Source organism: Malurus melanocephalus, unplaced genomic scaffold (genome assembly GCF_030028575.1).
Source record: "Malurus melanocephalus ecotype Western Australia unplaced genomic scaffold, MMel_1.1 scaffold_235, whole genome shotgun sequence".
NCBI classification, from domain to species: domain Eukaryota; kingdom Metazoa; phylum Chordata; class Aves; order Passeriformes; family Maluridae; genus Malurus; species Malurus melanocephalus.
This window is the reverse complement of record NW_026623467.1, coordinates 167,147-186,795: the sequence shown is the minus strand read 5'-3', so window position 1 is coordinate 186,795 and position 19,649 is coordinate 167,147. Positions and strand designations below refer to the sequence as shown.

At 41.9% G+C, this 19,649-nt stretch overlaps 2 protein-coding genes across 5 annotated transcripts in view; one reads left to right on the top strand and one right to left on the bottom strand.

Moving 5' to 3' along the window:
- TMEM63A (transmembrane protein 63A) overlaps positions 1-10,058 on the top strand; it is a 28,167-nt gene extending 18,109 nt beyond the window's left edge. Inside the window, exons 15-22 of one of the 2 annotated variants that reach the window (XM_057374868.1) lie at positions 381-467; positions 1,107-1,169; positions 2,036-2,198; positions 3,056-3,161; positions 4,118-4,285; positions 7,172-7,287; positions 8,271-8,333; positions 8,929-10,057. In XM_057374868.1, coding sequence (XP_057230851.1) covers positions 381-467; positions 1,107-1,169; positions 2,036-2,198; positions 3,056-3,161; positions 4,118-4,285; positions 7,172-7,287; positions 8,271-8,333; positions 8,929-9,099 — 937 coding nt within the window. In that variant the 3' untranslated portion in view covers positions 9,100-10,057. Of the gene's footprint in view, positions 1-380; positions 468-1,106; positions 1,170-2,035; positions 2,199-3,055; positions 3,162-4,117; positions 4,286-7,171; positions 7,288-8,270; positions 8,334-8,928 lie in introns of both variants that reach the window. The other variant, XM_057374869.1, reaches the window with a different exon arrangement.
- Positions 10,059-18,488: 8,430 nt separating this feature from the next.
- The window catches only part of EPHX1 (epoxide hydrolase 1), a 24,935-nt gene continuing 23,774 nt past the window's right edge, over positions 18,489-19,649 (bottom strand). For 2 of the 3 annotated variants that reach the window (XM_057374896.1, XM_057374895.1), the window contains exon 9: positions 18,489-19,539. In XM_057374896.1, coding sequence (XP_057230879.1) covers positions 19,314-19,539 — 226 coding nt within the window. In that variant the 3' untranslated portion in view covers positions 18,489-19,313. The remainder of the gene's footprint in view (positions 19,540-19,649) is intronic. The other variant, XM_057374894.1, reaches the window with a different exon arrangement.

Genomic DNA, 19,649 nt, shown 5'->3' with positions numbered 1-19,649 from the left:
CTTGGCAGTGGTGYCCTTTTATGAACTGCTTAATCCCTCCTGGCATGACACGTGAAGAGCTGYTTGTTTACAAGCTGTTGCAAGATTGAGTGTCTTTGGGTGAGAGACCAGGTGTGGCTGTCACACATCCCCAGGCTTGTGGTGCAGACCTGTAGTGATGCTCATCCAGAGTCTGGATTAACATTCAGGAACATTTTTGTTCCCCAAGAAGATGTTGAAAGTCTGCTTGGATGTATTGGTGAATATCCCCAAGATATTTGCTTTGTGATATGGTGGGGGAAGCTGGCAGTCTGACGGGTGCTGACATTGTCTGGACAAGATCCTTATATGTGGCAACTTCTTGTATGGGTTTCTTACTCACTGCCTTTTTATGTTGATAGATCTGCAGAGAACAGAATAATGATGCATAAAGTCTACATATTTTTGATCTTCATGGTGTTGATTCTGCCCTCCCTTGGTCTGACCAGGTAAAGAATCACAGTTAAATGAAGTAATGTTTGAGTACSTCTATAATGAGACATCTTACCTGTGCTTTCTAGTTGTGAGTATAATTGATGTACCACCACTCCCTACAGTGTGTGTGGTTATGTTGTCATTGCAAAATAGATTTCAATGTTCATCTTACATCTGAGGTCCTCAGAGCCATTAAAGTTTGCAAAGCCTGACTTTTCTTTCAACAAAGAAATTTAAGACCTTGTAAGATCAACRGCTAATTAAAAGTTGTCCATACTCACCATCATAACTGAGAACCCAATTTCCTGATGGTTTCTTATACTTCAGTTTGAGTTGTTCTTTTTTTCCATATTTACAGTATTTGGCTGTTTTCCTGGCTACCTGGTGACATGTATTTATCTTATCCGTAAAATAATTGCTAAAAATGAATTATTAAAACTTTATKATGAAGTAGTTGTTTTTATTCTGTTTGATTCTGTACCTTTTGTCTTATTTCTAGCTATCACTAACTGTGATAAAGCTAAAATATTGCTCAGATTATTTGATTAAATTCTCTCTATCCACTAAATTGATTTAAACTACTTAAAAGAGAAACAATTTTACATAGTGCTACGGCTKGGGAGACTGAATTACATTCACCATCTTTCTTTCAGCCTTGATTTTTTTTTCCGCTGGCTGTTTGACAGAGAATCATCTGATTCTGCAGTAAGGCTGGAGTAAGTATTAGCTAAATAATACTCTGTTTTTGTTTTTCCTTTGTAAATGGAATATTTAGGACTTAAATTTTTTTTTTCTGTTTACTGTTTTTGGTTAGTGTTTATTAAAATTTGCTTGGTGTTGTTACTCTGTGGGTTGATGTTGAGCTTCTGAATAAGGGGATGAGAAAATAAGGCTGGACATCAGGAAGAATTTCTTCACAGAAAGGATGATAAGATATTGGAGCTGGCTGAGGATTGTTCCATATCATGGACAGGGGATCTTCCCAATGGTTAGAGTGAGACCAAATACCTGCAGCAGTTCTCTTTCTGTAATCCAGTGAATCTTGATTTTAGGAAAAACGTATGTTTTTACACCAGCATTGCAAATTTGCAGATACTGGTTATTTTAAGCTCTTGTTCCTGTGCCTGGAGGGAAAGAATAGAATGCAATTATTAGGACATATGTTTCCAAATGCTGTTTCAAAATCAGTAACAGGAAGACAATTAGGAGTTACTAAGTTAGGAGAGACAATTATTCTATTGCAGTCTTATCTCAYGTCAGGTTGCTGTTGCAGACATCAGATGATGCTCCTATCAGCCACSCATCAGGCTGCTGTATCTTTTTTGTGAACAGCTTATTCCTCATCTAAACTGCAACCCAGCCAGCTCTTACCTACTACACTGGCTGCATTTATAGCTGTGCAGTACTCTTTCACAACAAGGTTATCAGGAGTCCTATAGCTGCTTCCTAAGGTATATCCTTATGGTAAGAGATTTCCTAAGTGCTTATCCTTATGGTAAGAGATTTCCAAAGGTAACAGGGACATTGTACACATCCTATGCTTGCCTTCCTCCCAGTCAGTGTTTGGTGTCTTTCTTGGCAGATGTGTCTTCCTGCCTGACCAGGGAGCCTTCTTTGTGAACTACGTGATTGCCTCTGCTTTCGTGGGCAATGGGATGGAGTTGCTGCGCCTGCCAGGCCTCATTCTTTACACCATACGCATGATCATGGCCAAGTCCACMGCAGAAAGGAAAAACATCAAACAGGTATTGGAGCCCCTCCTTAGCAAAGGCAATTCAGTGATTGATCCTCATCAGAAACAGTGGGCACACCCATCCTTCATGCTGTTAACCATCATCTCCTGACATTTTCTTTTTTAGCCTTTGTTCCGCTTGTCCACAACAGGTTCATATTCCCTTCATTTGCGGCATCAAAAACAGGGAGGGATTTATTCAAGTCAGAGACAGTCAAAAATCAAAACCCAAGCTCTGAGCTTCAGGTATCAATCTCTTCATAGCTCAAGTCAGAGGTTTATGATTTGGATTTTACAGAATAGTTTGGATTTTATCTTATAGACTGAACTGCAGAGTATTTTAAAAATTCAAATCTGTCTCAAGTTAGTTTCTTCTGTCAGCCTGCAGGTGTGTACAGTTTACTTCAGTCTAAATATACACATAGCAAAATACATACTTTTTTGCCTGTGTTCCATTTAAAGAGATGGATATTCACTTTCAGGTCATGTGTCAAGCTAAATAGCTTGACATGGCAGGTGTTACAATGGGAAGTTAAGGCTGTATACAGCTGCCACAGTGAGATGAAGKTTCTGAGTCTGGCATAATTATTTTCTGCCTTGTGGTTTTAAGAAGCTGCTTCTTGTAGATGCAGATTTCCTGAGAAATTACTTTAAGACTGTGAAAGAAGCAGCATCTTTTCTGTATGTCCAAATAGTAAAACCACATAATGCTTCATCTAATTACGTCATTTCTGCCTCTTAGGGAAATAACTGATCTCTCACAGGGAGAGGATAAGAGAAGATGAATTGTTGCTTTAATGAATCTATTCTTAACTTCTGACACATTGATGGATGACTTGAGAGTTTTGGGTGTTTTGTTTTTGTTCYTAGCAACAGGCATTTGAATATGAATTTGGAGCAATGTATGCCTGGATGCTGTGTGTGTTCACTGTCATCATGGCCTATAGCATCACGTGTCCCATCATTGTCCCATTTGGTAAGTTTTCCAGTGAGCTGTGGGCACTGTGGGAATGAGATGGAGCATGTGGGAAGTTTGGAAGGCCCAGCTCTGCATTCTTATTTCTGTTCCAGTGCTGATAATCCTTACAATTTGGATCAAAGTTTCCTTCCCTTCTTGTGGAAGAACAGTGAAAAAGCCGTGAATTACTTGGCTCTTGTACTGCCTTTGGAGGTTGAAAGTATATTTAACATTATTAGATGCTTGCTTTATTTCTCAAATTTGAAAATACTGGCTTTGGTAGTGAGGAGTTTAGATCAGATATAAGTAACACTAGATCATTTTATATTGTAGGATTTTTCATTTTCTAATCCAAAACTTCRCAGAGCTAGATACAAGATAATTATCTAAATTAAATATTGTTTATAACTGGTTTAATCAACAACCTTATTATTGGGAGAATGTGGCCAATTTTTATGTAATAATGTAATTGATATTTACTTAGGTCCTGTTTTGTGTGCAGTTGTAAATATCTGAATGTGCCGCAGCATCCCAGAGCTGTTGCAATTCATAGCAGCCACAGCAACTGCTGACTGTTTGTTTGGATAAGGAATGGCTGACTTGAAATCCAGTCATGAATCTTTTGAAGGCTGAGAGGGAGATTTTAAGCCATTGTCAGGCCTTCCTTCCTTACCAKCAGAGTGGAAGGGGAGCTAGGAAATCTTCCCTACTGGCTTGGCCTCATGTGCCAGCACATGGAAGGAGCTCTGTGAGAGGTACCACAGAGAAGTGTGCAGAGAGGGGAGGGATGGGGATGCAACAACCTTAGGAGGAGGTGGTGTCATGCAGCTGTACCCACTCCTGTTTGGGCTGTACCCACCATTGGCTACAGCCCCATTTCCACTCCCTTGGTTAGTGTAGATCATCTCACAGAGTTGCTGCTTTTCATCAAACCTCCAAAAACCTCTGCTTGGCTGTTCTGTTTTCCCTGCCAGGTTTGATCTACATACTCCTGAAGCACATGGTGGACCGTCACAACCTCTACTATGCATATCTCCCTGCCAAGCTGGAGAAGAAGATGCACTTTGCAGCTGTCAATCAGGCCCTGGCAGCTCCAATCCTCTGCCTTTTCTGGCTCTATTTCTACTCATTTGTGAGGTTGGGTAAGTATTACCTTATCCCACCTAGAAGCTGCTCCCAGCTCTCTTTGCCATCTTCCCTGGATTAGATGTGAAATTTTGTAAGGTTTGTGGACTCTTGTTTTTTCTTCCATGAAGGGGAAGTCATGGTGGTTGCCTGTAGCACTGAAGTACACAAGATTTGTGTAAGGGCCTTCCATGGATATGGTGATATATTGAACTGTTAGCATGGGGCACCATGTTCCTTCATGTCATAGGAGATCATGCATTCCTTAAATCATTATACTTGGAATTGGACAGTTGGGCTGTGAAGTGACTAAAAAGAAAATAAAATTAAAAATAAAAWTCATTRCATAAAAGAAAAAKCTGTTCAGAAGAAGGGGAACTCAASCCTTMCAGCRTCACTGACATCCCCATTCCATACTAAATGCTTCCTCCTATATCCTGGATTAAAATCTGTAAGCTGTTTTCTATCTTTTCTGGTATCAAAGTTATTAGTACAGCACAGCCAATACTATCAATGGCAAGTATTTGCAAAACACAGAATATCCCTATTTTAAAAATAAATTGCACGCAAGAGGTTTTAAACTATAATATGGGAAAGACAGTCACCATCTCACTGCAGAAAGCTCATGGTATCTGACTGCATTGARCCCTCATGACAACTGATCATGTTTGCATTGTGCTTTCTTTCTGTGTAGTCAGAAAGGTATTGTTGGCAGGCTGTCATCTAACTTTAGGAATAGACAAAGCTCCCTGTGGATTTAAGGGGCACTTGGAACTATTGCTTCAGGCTGTYCTTGGATTTGAGTGGATGTTCCTGCATTACTTGTATGTTTGAGAGCTTGTTTTTTCCCTTGTTTTGAGAGCTGTTTTGCAACCAGGAAGACCAACAAATCTGTGTCCTCTGAATTAACAGGAGAATTTCTAGAGCCTACCTTGKAAAAATCTCCTCCAAGTGCTCAGCATCTGATGCACCTCTTTAATTGTTGTGAAGGAAGTCCTGGTGAAGTAAAGATTTAATCTTTATTATGATGTTTTCTAGTTCTGCGTGGTAAACCCGTCATTTTTACGGGACATTAATAATGGAAAACACAGGCTGGATTGCCATGTTTGGCTTGGTCAGTGCAGAGGATCCTGTTTACAGGATGTTGTTCTGTGGTTTGTCAGGGCACAGGGCAGTCTGTGGGGTAGGAACTTGAGATTTTTATTTCATTGCCATTGATTTAATTGCTGCTTCTTGTGCCAAGGAGAAAGAAGGACGGAAGGACAAGAGTGCTCTGCTTCCTTATCTGCAAGATAGATCAGTTTATGGAGTAAAGCTTGATTGCTTGGTCATTGACTTGTGTAGTTTGCCTGAAATGGGTGCTTCAGTCTGGTTGCAGAGTCAAGTGATAATATTCCAGTTTCTCACTCCTTATATTACCAGATGAGGCTGGAAAGGCCTCTCTCCCATTTCTCAGTCAGGTTCAAACACCACCTGACTGCATACAGAAGCTGATAGGCTGTGCTGGTGTCATCTGTTTTCCTTCTTAGTCACTGTATTCTTCCTCTTATCCATCCGTCCGTCCATCCATCCATCCATCCATCCCACCTGCAGCCCATAGTTGTGTGACCTGTGCTTATAGAAACAACCTCCTTTGAAGGACTTTCCAGAATACCCATAGGAGTTTTTTCACTTCCCTTCTTGGGTTGAATAATGACATGTTTGTAGGGGTTTTTTGGTTTTGTTATTTCCATGTGTGTGGTGTTTTTTTCCCTTGTGATTAGACCTGTGCAGGGTTTCTATAACCTGCTAAAGTGTAAAAGTTGTCTATTCACTGCGTATGCTGGGGTTACCACAAAAATGTCTGAGGGTTGGTGTTGCCTCTTTTGTCTGAMGGATCTTGGTAACAGCTAGGGTTTGTAGTGATGTTTACTTTTTTCTATTATCCTATTCAAGTCATTGTTGCTGCAAAATGGGATTAATGTCTTTGTAATATTTCCCTAGTGGATCTGGAAAACAAGAAGTCACTGAAATCTTTAATACTTTTTCCATACTAGGCAAACTATGTCCTTTTCTATAGTTTTATTGCACTGTCTCTGAACTAAAACTTATCTTTCAGCCTAGTTCATATTTACTTTCTTCTCTTGATCTTTTTCCTTGGACTCTTCCCAGTTCTGTCTATATTTTAACACAGACAGGGCTGCTCAGCYGAAGGCTCAGTAGCACTGAATTTGTATAGTTGCCAGAGACTTGCCTTTTTTTTTTTTTCATTTTCCTCTCTTCTCCTGTTCTTTGATAACATCCTGCTATTGACTGCTTTCCAGCAGTTGTGTGCTGCACTGCTGTTGCCCCTCATATCTACATTTCATTTTTCCTTCCATACTGTACTTATTTGCAGTTTTCTACATACAGTTTTATCTTGCTGTTGCTTTTTTATTTTGATTCTTTAAAGCATGTGGGGTGGTCTATTCTACCAAGATAATTTTGATTCTTCTCCCCCCTCYGTCTCTTTGTGTTGTTTTCAAACCATCCAGTTTGGTGCCATCATCRTAATTAGTAAATATAATTAATACTATGTTTCCCAGATCATTAATGAAAGTATTTTGAAGTGGGTCAGAATGGATGAGTGAGGGAGGAGAAGAATCACTCTGAGTCTTGTTYATCATTTAAGTATTGCAGCAACCTTTCTTGGCCTCTAAGAAAAATGGGAGAGCAGCTTTCTAGGCAGTTTTAACAGTCAAGGAATTTTGTGTATAATGATGTTCTCCTGTTKGTAGCTGGAAGTGGGCTGCCCATTTCTCTAAGGAAAAATAAAAAGTCCACAAGGCTTCTGAAAATGGGGAAGACAAATAAAGGCTTGTTTTAGTTTTGTTGGRTTTTTCTGATTTGTATTTTTATATTGTATTCTCTGGATTTTTTTCTAGGTTTTAAAGCACCTACAACCATGTTTACCTTGCTTGTTGTCAACATCACTATTGTTATTTGCTTGGCTTACACTTGTTTTGGCTGTTTCAAGTACCTGAGTCCACTGAATTACAGGGTAAGTGATGGATACCTGACCTTTCAGCACCTACCTCTGTGCTTGATGGAGCACCAGCTATTCCTGCTGGGTTGTCCATGCCTTCCTGACGGCAGTGTCTGTTCACAAAGGTTCATGGTAAGATGGCTAAAGAGGGCCTGTAGTACAGGTAGACTGCATGGCAGAGTGGAAAATCTCTCAGTGTGTGCAGGAACTGAATTTGAGAGAAGAGAGCAGTATGGAAAAGGTATCCTGGGCTGCATCCCCAGCAGTGTGGCCAGCAGGTTAAGGGAGGGGATTCTGCCCCTCTGCTCTGCTCTGCTCTGCTCTGCTCTGCTCTGCTCTGCTCTGCTCTGGTGAGACCCCACCTGCAGTGCTATGTCCAGCTCTAGAGCCCTCAGTACAGAAAGGACATGGACCTGTTGGAGTGAGTTCAAAAGATGATCAGAGGGATGGAGAACCTCTGCTATGAGGAAAAGCTGAGAGAAATGGGGGTGTTCAGCCTGCAAAAGAGAAGGCTCCAGGGTGACCTAATTGTTGCCTTCCAGTATCTGGAGGAAGCCTACAAAAAAAAGGTGGAAAGAGACTTTTTACAAGAGTGATAGTACAAAGGGAAATGGCTTTAAACTGACAGTGGRTTTAGATTAGGTAATAGGAAGAAATTCTTTGCTGTGATGGTGCTGAGGCACTGGCACGGGTTGCCCAGGGAAGCTGTGATGCCCCATCCCTGGAACTGTTCAAGGACAGGTTGGGTGGGGCTCTGAGCAACCTGGTCTTGTGGGTGGCATCCCTGCCCATGGCAAGGGGTTGAAACTGGATGATCCTTAAGGTCCCTTCCAACCCAAACCTTTCTATGATTCTGTGCAGATCCTGTACTTGGAAGACAGTACCAGCACTGTGCCAAGATCTGTCTGTGCAGGTCTTTAGGTGCTTATGATCTGTGCATATTGCTTTTACTCACCAGTTTGATGTTGTCTCTCTTCCCCACCCATTGCTCATTACAGATAGAAGACACACAAGGTGAAAGAGGAAAAGACACAGATGTACCAACAGTCCCAACATCTTCTGTAAGAAGCTAAGAGTTACTAATATTCCCTTTTGTCTCCTAGAAAAATTTAATTTCTCACTCTGCTAACCAAAGAGCTTGTGTTGGACACATTAGTCTGAAAGGACTGTGGGATTTCCCATGTGCATGTGGGACCAGAGAGTTCTGCAGCTGAGCTCCTTGACTGCTCTTAGGTGGTGTTCCAGAAGTACCTTCAACTGATGTTTTAARAGTAGTTGAGACATTGTGCTTCCAGCAGCTCTGTGTTCTGTGTACTGTGTTCTGTGCCCTGCGCTTCACATTTGGGCAGCTGCCAAATGCAGTCAGTTGCCACTGCTTTGATTCTGAAAGTTGTGATGTGTAGCAGGTCTCACTTTCCATGTCACTGGGAAGGATGTAGGACTGAGGTAGAAGGAAAGGCCTTCGTGCCACAGTCAAGAGGTGCAGRTGAATGTTGCACCAGGAAGCCTCCACCAGGGTACAAAAGGCCTGARGTGTTAAGGTGAAGAATGGGAAAAGGATGAAAAGAAGAGTGTCAAGGGGAAAAATTATCCTGGGTGAGTTTACCCAGTGTTGTGCTTTAAGAGACAACTAAAACCCTTCACTTGTGATTTCAGATGTACGTCCCGCAGGTTTTGCGTCCTCATCCTACAGAAAGGACGGTGCTGGCCCCCACGGAGCAGCAGTCGTACGGCACCATGGACAACATTTTTTCACAGGCTGAAGGAGTCATCAGCTACGCCACTGGACCTGCAATTGCGGAGCMGGCATCGAGAGCGTCGCTTTGAGTGCCCAGGACTAACACAAGGTGGAGCACTTGGCCCAGGTTTCGGAGAACTAATTCCCTGCCACCTCCTACGAGAATTCGGTGTTATTTATGTATTCCTGCCTGCAGAAGAGGTACAGACAGAAATAATTCATTGTGTGGTCTGCAGCTGTGCTGGGAGATTATAAAGCAGATGCCTTGGGACCGATTGTTTTCCAGGCTGTCTACACACGTTGTGAAACAAACAAGTTGAACATGGATATGCTGATCCTCAGGGACTTCACTTCTGCTTTCTCATCACTTGCCTTATGAAGATAACTTATGCTGCATATAGATAACTGGTCACCAAAGCCAATGCAGCTATTAGAGCTGTCATTTATTTATTCAAAATAATTCTTCCCTTTTTTAAAAACCCCCAACATTTATTATTTATAAACCTCTTGGGATGTGTTAAATCCTGAGACAATGCCACTTTTGATGAAAATGCTGATTGTGTGGGTGCTGAGAATGGTGTGTGGGAATCTCTCCTCTTTTCACCCGAAGTAGTCAGCATAGTCTTGATCATGTTACTTTTTTTTTTCTTGAAAGAGATGAGGGAATTACTGTGCACTGGGTACTAAAAGTACCAAAGCAAAAAGACTGGTGTAAAGAAGGGAGTGATTTATCTAATATTGTTTTTATCTATTTTTGGAGGGCATTTAGGTTGTTAGTTTCTGTTCACTATTTTTAAGGGCCTTCCACAATGAAAGTTCACCTGCCAATAATAAAGGATGTAAACATTTTATCTCTTTTAATCTTGGGTTAAAATGACAGATCTCTGGGTTTTCTCTGTAGTGCCAATAATACGAGTTGTAAGCTACTAAGTTTTTTAATTATGTAGTAGGTGCTAATCTATTCCAAAGTGCAATGTGTCAAAGTGTAACTAATAGTCACGGAGCAATAAAACACTGAGTTTAGAAAAATTTCAGGCTGTCTTGATTTATTTATTCTTTTCTCTGTGTGCTGAAACAGTGCTTTTGCTGGCTGCCTCACAGCATGGTTATGAACTGCTCATAAGAGCACTGCCACGAGCCTTAGAATGGCAGTATGTTGCCTGAGAAATTAAAATATTTTTGTATTTCTCTAGGGGATTAATCTTGGTGACCTTTGAGTRGGAGAAGCTTTTGGCCCTCTGTTCGCCTGCTTGTTGATAAACTGTTAGTTCCTGAATTTGACCTTTCCTAGCATGTCTGTAAAGCATCAACCTCTTGAGATGGAAGGAGACTTTRTGCCATAAATGTGTGCAGATGTTCAGTGTCTTGCAGGGCTGCCTCCAGCTTCCCAAGAACAGCACTTGGACAAATGCTGAGCATGACATCTGCCCACTGCAAGTAGGACCCTGTGGAGATCCCTCTGATGACAAGCCCATCCTGTTAGCTGAGGGTGCAACTTCTGGTTCTTAAATGGCAGGTGAGGAGCCTTATCTAGTAGGGGGTGGGCATGAATTTGTCAGACTATTTTATACGCTCACTTCAGTGGTGCATTTTAGTCAGGGGATTGTGCACGTGTGGGTTTTTAGCAATCATGGCGTCACTAGAGGTGGTTTGTACCTTGTACACACACTGCCATTCAAACCAAGAAGAAAAACCTCTACAAACTGCACATTTTTTAGTCATCTGTGAGTCTCCTACAGATGTGAGGTCACAAGGAGGAGGCAGCCTGTTGTGTTAATTAGATCAGAAGCCTGTGATTGTTCTAATTTCTAGCTGCTCTGCCCCATCTCATCCAGGTGTTTGCAGCAGCAGTGGATGCTTGTGCGTGTGCTTATTGAAGAATCAAATCATTCAGCTACCACACTTGACCTGTTTACTGTGCTGCCACAGTGGGGGTTTTATGCTTTGTGATATAACTCACTTCTTTGCACAAATGACTTTTGATCCTCACTGTGAGGTTGTACATGTCATACCGAGGACAAAAACTCCTTTAATGATTTGATTTTCTTTTTGTGCCTGGGAGGTTGCTGAACCTTAGTGGTGACACTCCTCACGGCTGGCACAAGTTCAGTACAGGCAGGGCAGCTCCCCTGTGAACTTGAATCAACCCATCTCCAGTCATGCTAAGRTGCTTCAGATAGAGAATAAGGAAAACCTCCTAGGCAATGGAAAGTTACATCTTGCTAAATAGTCATTGTTGGCATTTGAGAAAACAGTTCATGTGCCTGATGGGGAAACAACCTGCAAAATTCACTTACTCTGTGGCAGCCATTCCTGTTTGCCACTGTGCTCTGTTGCAGTTAAACTCATAGAAATAGCTATGGTATTAGGACAGGCACCAGCTGGAGAAAAGGCCAAGGTCACCTATTAGTAAATGATCACAAGATCTGTGTGTATACAGCATCACACAAATTATGGGCTGGTTTGGCATCTTTGCTGTGTTGTGCTTGCTTCACTATTATCTTTTAGGTCCCTCTCTGAAAGCTGGAAGTAATTAGGAAACTGCCCTGGCTCTAATTCRTTCCTTCATGCTGGTGGATATCTGGGAGAGGATAAAATTAGATCAGCAGGAGAAACTCCTTGCATTCCTGACTAAGCCTTAGAGAAAAGCCGAGGGATGGAAGCCTCAACAAATGTGGATATTGGCTGCACTGTATTCGAAATTCATATTTAAAGCCATGGCACATTCTTTACYGTTCTTTTTATAAACCTTTTGGCAGGCAGCCTAAGCAAATGGCCCAGCTGGAGGTACTGATTGTGGCTCCCAGAAGCCATATTTGTTGGGATCCAGCGCCTGCTGCTTGCCTTGCATTGCGCAGTTGGAGCAGCGCCTCCCCCACCCCGCTCCTTGCTAAGCCCTTGCTGGCATTCCAGCAGCCACCACCAGCAGCGCTCCCGGGAGCAGGAATCCCGGACAAGTCTGACACTCGGCAGGAGGAAGCCCCAGAGCCTGGGCTGTGATGGGATTCTCTGGGATACAGCTGAAGGGGGCAGCCTCTGACACGTTGAAGAATGGAGCTCATTTGATACTGTACGATTGGGTACGCTTCTGCAAAGACTTCAGGGAAGATGAATTTCTTCCAGTGTGAGGAAAATGCTACATGGTTTGCTGAGGCTCAGAARCCTTGGCTTGCTTGGATACACAGAGCCCTGTGCCAGTTGGAGCTTATTCTGTGTGCCAGGCCAATCTGGCTCACCTCCAGCTCTCTTACAACACATCCTCAACACCCAAATTATTGCAATTTCTCATTTGCATTAGGTGCACACGTTCAGGCTTTGTTTTCCTCTGGGCTTTTCCCATATCCTGAGCCAAAMGCAGATCTTTGTGCTGGCTGAATTTCCAAATGCTCCAGTGCAGCAGAAGGCCATGTTCTTTCTGTCTCTTTACAGAGGTCCAGTTCCCAACCCTGCTTACCCACACATGCTGGGCAGCACAACTGAAGCTTTCTTGTGTCTGCAGATAATTCGGTTCTGAGCGCTTGGAAACCCTTYACTTTTGGAAGCCTTCTCTTCAAAAAGATGGACTTGTCCTAGAAACAACAGACCACAGAGCTCTCTCCTGGCTTTTAGCAGAAGTTGGGTGAGAAGGGAGATTAATCCAGAGTGTATTCACTACAAAGAAAAGGCACACTTTATTGTCTCTAAACTGCAACAATGTAAGGAAATACATATTTTAATTGCAAATGATGGCCAGGGTCATGTGTCTTATCTTAGAGTGGTCTTGCAAACYCCTTCTCTGTCTGGTCTAGACAAGRCCTYTTGAAGGATTCTGCTTGTCACCTGTCTGTAACAGCTGCAAGTGCCTGTTTCAGATATTTCAGAGGTACAGAAGTTGTTTTTTTCTTTCTGAGGACAGCTGTCTGAAGGATAAAAACAGAAAGGAAACAACTAAAAGTGGCGAGACTGAAGAYTGGGTCATTATAATGGAACATTTTTACCTATAATTATTTGGTTCTTGGGTTAAGTCCTGACTCTTGCTTTATATCTCACATCCTGTTGGTTAGAACAGAACATCTCATCTGCAGCAAATGCAGCTTCCCAAGCTTTTTGTGCTTAAACACAAAACTCCTGGGTTATCTTCACTTTTCTCAGCCAGAAGAGTCCGTAACCATTTGTAGCTTGGACAGAATATGCATCCAGATCCAGCTATACCTTAATCTTTTAATTCTTTAATTTAATTTTAATTCTTTCAATKAAACAGTGAATCTGGCCTTGTGAATTAACTGGTGTAGTGCAAGAAGCTGCTTCTCCCTGCTCACAGTGCCTCCCTTACTACTCTCTTTCAACTTCTATGGCTAGTGAGAAGTCATATTCTCTGTGATAAGTAAAAGCTAACTATATTTCCAGCTTCAGTTCTGGACAGATCTCTCTTTCCATTAAAGTTCTGGTTTGGAAATGTCAACTGATACAGAGTTTGTGCTCTGCAGGCGTCCAGAGCTTCATTCCAATCTTATCTATTACATCTTAGGGAAATGATACGTGATACATATAACACAGACATGATAGTATTTTTTTAGGGCATTAATATACTGTTATCTTTCAGACTGTAAGCCAATGATTAAGTTTAGATCTTGAAATAAAATCACTTTTTCTGAGAAGTCACACAACAGTGGTTGCAAGATCTGATATCCTTGAACATTCCGTCTTGGATCTGTGTGTGATATTCAAGTGGAAATGGGTGGAACTGTAAATAGCCAAGAAGGAGAGAGGGAAATTTTTGTATCTGCTCCCAGACTCGGTGGTTAACTAAGTGCTGGTTAATAATTCATGAAAGCACTCTTTTCAAAAGTGATGTTAAAGATAGAGTTCTACAAGTCCAATGTATGGTATGTCATAAGGTGCTCCTAAATAAAACAGGAGTCAGATTTTRTTGATGTCTCATATCATTACTGCTGTGTGGTTGTGAACCTCCTATTTTTATGCAGTGGCACAAAAGGGTGAAAGTTTGTGATAGATGTTAGGTACATTTCAAAACAAGTCAGTATCTGTTGTGCTTCTCAGATGTTCATTGAAACTAAAAAAAAAAAAAGTTGCAATACAGGAGGAAGACTGAGAGCTGTGAAAATGTAAGAGATGTATTTTTGTGCACAGCTGGCCTTCCTTCTGTATGAAAATCTTTCATACATTTGGGGGTGGTTTATGCTTGGATTTTCAGACTGATTGGCTTTTTTATAGCCTGCTCTCCTGAAATGCAAAGCACTGAGTTGCTTCTTTAAAGTGAAGATGTTCCATGTCAAAACTTATTTGGAATTCTAAATAGGTTTTTTTCCCCTAAGGCAAATTTTCAGTGTTTTTCCCCTACATCTACCGACATAGAGAAATAAAACCAGCAGCTATCTCCACAGATGAAAATGGAAAGAGAAGTGATTTAAAGAATTGCTAAGTACCATAATTTGGTTGCAGGGATCGAAATTTTTTATTATAGGATTCTAGATTTAGAGAATGAAGTAGGGTTTTCTTGTTCTTTTATATTTGAAATCTGTAGCTTCAGAAATGTTCCTGAAATAGGAAGAATTAATTCCCTTCTGAGATGAGGAATCAGAATCTGCTGGGAAGAAAATGGCAAAAATTGAGAAATAAATCAGTTTAACACCTTTAGGAGGAATAATTWAAATTATTTATCTTCAAAAAGGAAAAGACTGAATGGAGGAATTAGGAGAATAACATAATCTGTGTTCTTCTGATCAGTTTGTGTGAGATATTTCTTAAACCTTCTTTGCCTCCAGTTTCTTTGCAACATTAAGAATTGCCTTGGCTGCAGAAGAGCTTAAGAACTGTTGGTATCTTTGACTGGGTGCTCRATTGGAGTTTGTCCTTTCCCATTTCTGTTCACCTCTTCCTTGTGCTGCACTCCCTCTGATCACCTGCAGTGGTTTGAACTACTGCTGCAAAGGATTATCTTTCATTTAAGAAGGCAGAAACTTGTCATTTAAATCTATTTTATTGTTCATCATATCTTCAAAACCGCAGGCATTCAGTTATGAAAGACAGGGAGGGCACGAACACCCTCAGCATCTGTAAATCCAGACGTGAAGGTATTTGGAATCGTGAGGTTTGGACTACATCTAGCCAGGGAAGGACCTGTCACTCCACACAGATCTGTTTATATATACTGCTCTTCAGAAGACAACTGACAATTGTAATGGGGCTAATTCTTCCAGCAGCACTGGCATAACACCATCAGGGCTGTCTGGCACTGCACAGGGTATTTCTTCCATGAAAGAAAACTAATCTTAAGCAAGACAGTTTTAGTGTGACTTATGTTCCTTGAAGTGCTATTACAGCAAGTAAAACAAGTGGCATCATTTCTCAGTGTTTTAAAATAAGCCACACTGAAATCAATATGGATTTATTCCTTGTCTCTTTCCACCCAAGAGGATCTTTCCATTCCTCTTTCAGACAAAAATATATCTTCATTTAGTGCATAATATRTATTGCAGCTGCTGTGAAACAGAACTGTGCCTTTGATAGACTGTCTTGAACCTCAGTCCTGCCCCCGAGCAATTGCAGCTGACTCAGTGGTGATGGCTGGTGCCCCWCATGGATCTAGAGCTAACTCTGATGCTAGGCTTAACAGATTCTAATTTCCATTAAATGATGGTTTCACTTCCTTTCTCAGATGAAAGTGTGATTTCTATTCATATATTTTTCATTCATGATCTGAGTAATGTCTGACGTGTTTGTTTAATGTACATGAAGTCCTGTCTTGCTATGTAAGATGTCCAAAGGCTGCATATGGTGGATTTTTCAGGACATTATGGTTTGCAATTTAAAAATCAGAAGTCAAATTTGGCTGTAGTGGAAGTTGGTTTAGCTGGAGCTGYATGAGAAGATTATGACCTTACTTGTATTTTTCCACACCAGAAGCAGATACATCCCAAGGCACCTCAGCTCAGGAGGCAGAGTGCAAGTTGTTTATTTTCAGTGGCATCTCCATGGTTCCRAACCTCTTACCTAGACTTTTAATGGGCTATAACTGGATAATTAAAGAGCAGGGTTTAGGTTAGCTACTTCTGTTTTCAGCGTGGGATAAATGCATGTTTTGGAGCAACTTAATGTGGCATGGCTTTTAGAACAGCAGTTTCTTTAAGCAGGGACTTTGGGGCAATTTTGGACCAGAAACTGAAGCTTCACTAAGAAATCGCCCTGGAGCAAAACATAATGTTTTGAGCATCAAAATGTCACTTGATTCTGAGTTCTCCTGGAGGCTGTAGCTACTCTTTCAGAGCTTTATTCCCAAGAAACAGCTTAGCCAGCCCAAGAGCATCACATTTGGCCTTGTTAGAGAAAACTCCCTGGCTGAATGGCAGGTCCTCAGCTGGCTGGCATAAATAAGAACAATTGTAACAGAGCAGGGACACCTTTTGTACTGCTTATTATTATTGCAATAATCTGACATACAGCTACTTGCTAACAGAAATGTTAAAACTATTTCTGGTTATCTGTACCAAATAACTGCCTGTTGGCCAGTACCAGAGTTTATCAGAAGTGAATCTGGATTCTCTCAAGGTGCTTGTCAAATCTAAATCTCAGGCTCCTGGGAGAGCTGCTTGCCATAGGATGAGATGCAGATGCTATCACTGGCTCACAAACAGTTCACTACTGTTAAACCTTGCACTACAGGTGGTGGGATTGGCTGTGTCTTGCTAAAACCAGAGGGCTGTTTTGGAAAGGGGAGAGAGATCGATGGCAACTTTACAGCTGCTGTATAGATAATTTAATACTTTTTCACTTTGTGATAGTATTTCACTGCATTTTTATCTAAGTGTAGGTAAGTAGGTGATGAGCAACAGCTGCTGATAGCTGTGGGTATAAGGTTTGAGAAATGTGGCATCAAAACTCAGAATCAACTTTGTTATATATCAGGTGTTTCATTATCATTTTAAGCTCCTAAAGTCTACACCTTTTAGATGCAGATTTGTCTCTCTTTCAGACAGTAGCTAATCAAGCCCTGAAGAGAACGTGCCCGGTGTGCGGAGCAGGGCAGGACATGCTCATGTTCTGCCTGTGTTCGCTGTCACTGACTCAGAGTACTGAGCACAGTGAGGCATCTTTTAAAATAGAATTTTAAAATAGAAAKGTTCTACACGTGCTTGTTTTCTGTCCAGCTCTCACCGATGGCTGACTGAACCTGGGTGAGCTGCTGTAACAACAAATCACAAAACAGTGGCCTGATGTGCCTCCTTTCACTAAGGCCGGGCCCCTTCAAGCAGATCTGCTCCAGAAGGCAGAGAGAAGGTGCTGCACTCCCATCTGAAAAGGGGTTTGGCAGGTATCACATGACAAACCTCCTTCCCCCATCCTTTATCTGTGTTGTGACTGAGCAGCTCATGGGGAAGTGCTCAGTTGTATCAGAATATGGCAGAGCTCCCTCACACCACAGCAGATGTCTGCATGTGCAGTAACAAGGAGAGGGGATGATCTCCAGGTCTGAAATATAAGGCCACTCAGGGGCCAGAGGAACGGCAAAACCAAGTGTCTGTAAATCAGAACTTGTGCAGGAGGGTGTGTAGTGGTGCCTGTAGCAACTGTTCTTGTTCCTGGTGAGCCGATTCCTCCCGAGCAGGGACCCCTCTTTCATTAGACTGCTGCTGAAACAAGCTTGGGAATGATCTTCTCCAGGAAGAATCTATTTCAAAGGGAACAATTCTGTGTTTTCCTCCTGAGTATTCAAGGGAGACTGGCCTGCATCACACAGTATTTTGCAAATGAGAACACAAAATTTGGCTGAATGGAAGCATTTCCAAGTAAGCATGGAATTAGTGCTCATCACTATTCTGGAAGCAGGTAGCTGTCTTAAAGAATTKAAGGCCAGCTTGAGGATCAAATCTAGTAAGGAGACCTGAGAGCTCCTCTGCCTTGCTGTGCTGGSACCCAGGTGCAGCAGGCAGAGAAAAGGGAGCTCAGAAAACTTGTCCAGGCTGGKCTACAGCCCATGGGCCTGAATGATTTTCTGTCAGGGCTGGTGGTGRCTTTCAGCACCAGGATTTGAATGTGCCCAGCAGCAGAGTCCACTTGTCCTCAGTGAAACAAACTGTGTGGTATGCTTGAAACTAAAGCCTTGTGGGATGGAGCATGGATCTGCTGAGCAGCCCTTAGCTTCCATTTCAATTAATATTGTGAAATTATACTAACCCCTGCAAGTGTTATGATAGACTGTATTTCCCTGTGCTTTCAGAAGTAGAGAAGGATATCAAAAGTRACTGGAGAACAAAACCACACTGAAATCAGTCATCTGGATAAGGTTTAAGACTGTTTGAAGCTCAGCTGTACACACTAGGGACAGAAGCTGGTCAAGCCATAGAGCCCTTCAGTTTTCTTTGAGCAGTTTGCCTTCCATCTGACCTTTGTAGCAGATGCAGTGCAGAGCTGGTAGGTTCTGAACTGGCGCTTCCTTTAGCTGGTACCAAGCAAAAYCTCAGTTATTAAAAGAATTAAAAGAATCACAGAAGTTATTCAAGAATTTAATGCACTTTTAATTTTGAATTAATCAGGTTTTTATTTTTTAGTAAGAGGTATTTACAATACGCTGCCAAAGCAGTGCAAAGCCACAGTGTGTTGAGCCTACCTAGGGCTATGATTTGAGTACAAATTCAGTGCAGAGGTAGCTGGGGCTGTAGTTATTCCTACCCAACCCCTCCTGTGGRTCTGAGCTCCAGGCACCTGTGTGTTTCAGCTGCTCCTCACATGTTGGAGCATGGCACAGGCAGTCCCATGACTKCACAGCCTGGAAGCTGCTTTACAGCCCAGGCTGGAAGAGAAAGGCAGCCAGCAGAAGGCAATTTAAAGATACTGTAGMTCATCAATGCTGATTGACTAATGCACTCATGCAAGTTAGGTCCTGCCAGACTGCTCCCCACTCTTTATGTGGGGTACTTCATACTCACAGCAACTCAAKTTTTGCTGCTGCTGTGAAAAAAAAGCCTTTCATAAAAATTAAACTTACTAGATATGTYAGCAGTTGTGAAGCCTATTTTTCARTCTCAATGAATTCTCAAGAATGCAACGGAACACATTTTAGAAGACAGCCAAGCACTCTTCATGCTACTTTCTTAGCCTAGCTGAACAGAACAAAACAAAAACAACCAAACCAAAATCAGTTGGTCCCCATGGCAGTATCTCATGGAGATACACTGTGTTTTTCTTGCTGTGCTCACTCACATCTGATCAATAATAAGATCTGATTACATGGATTACAGTAGACTTAGTAAACCCTGTACATGTGCAAAGCTAAAAGTAATTACCCTGCTGTTTCTTTGGGAAGTTATTCCCCTTTCTTTTTCCAGAGTTGCTCTTTCTCCACTTTCCCAACAAACTGCAGAATATCTTTAGCAAGAAGTTCAGGCTCCTCGAAAGCTGCAAAATGGCCACCTCGAGGCATGAAGTGGAAGGAGATGATGTTGGTGTATTTCTTCTTGGCCCAAGCCTGGGGTGTGTGCAGGATTTCATTAGGGAAGGAGGCAATGCCAGTGGGTACCTGTACTGTGAGCCTGAGAGAGGAGAGAGAATCATTGTAAYCTTCCAAACACTTCAACCTACAACAAATCAAAAGTCCCAAGGAAATGTTCCTAAACAGTTGGGCACAGTCTTGTTAGGCAAT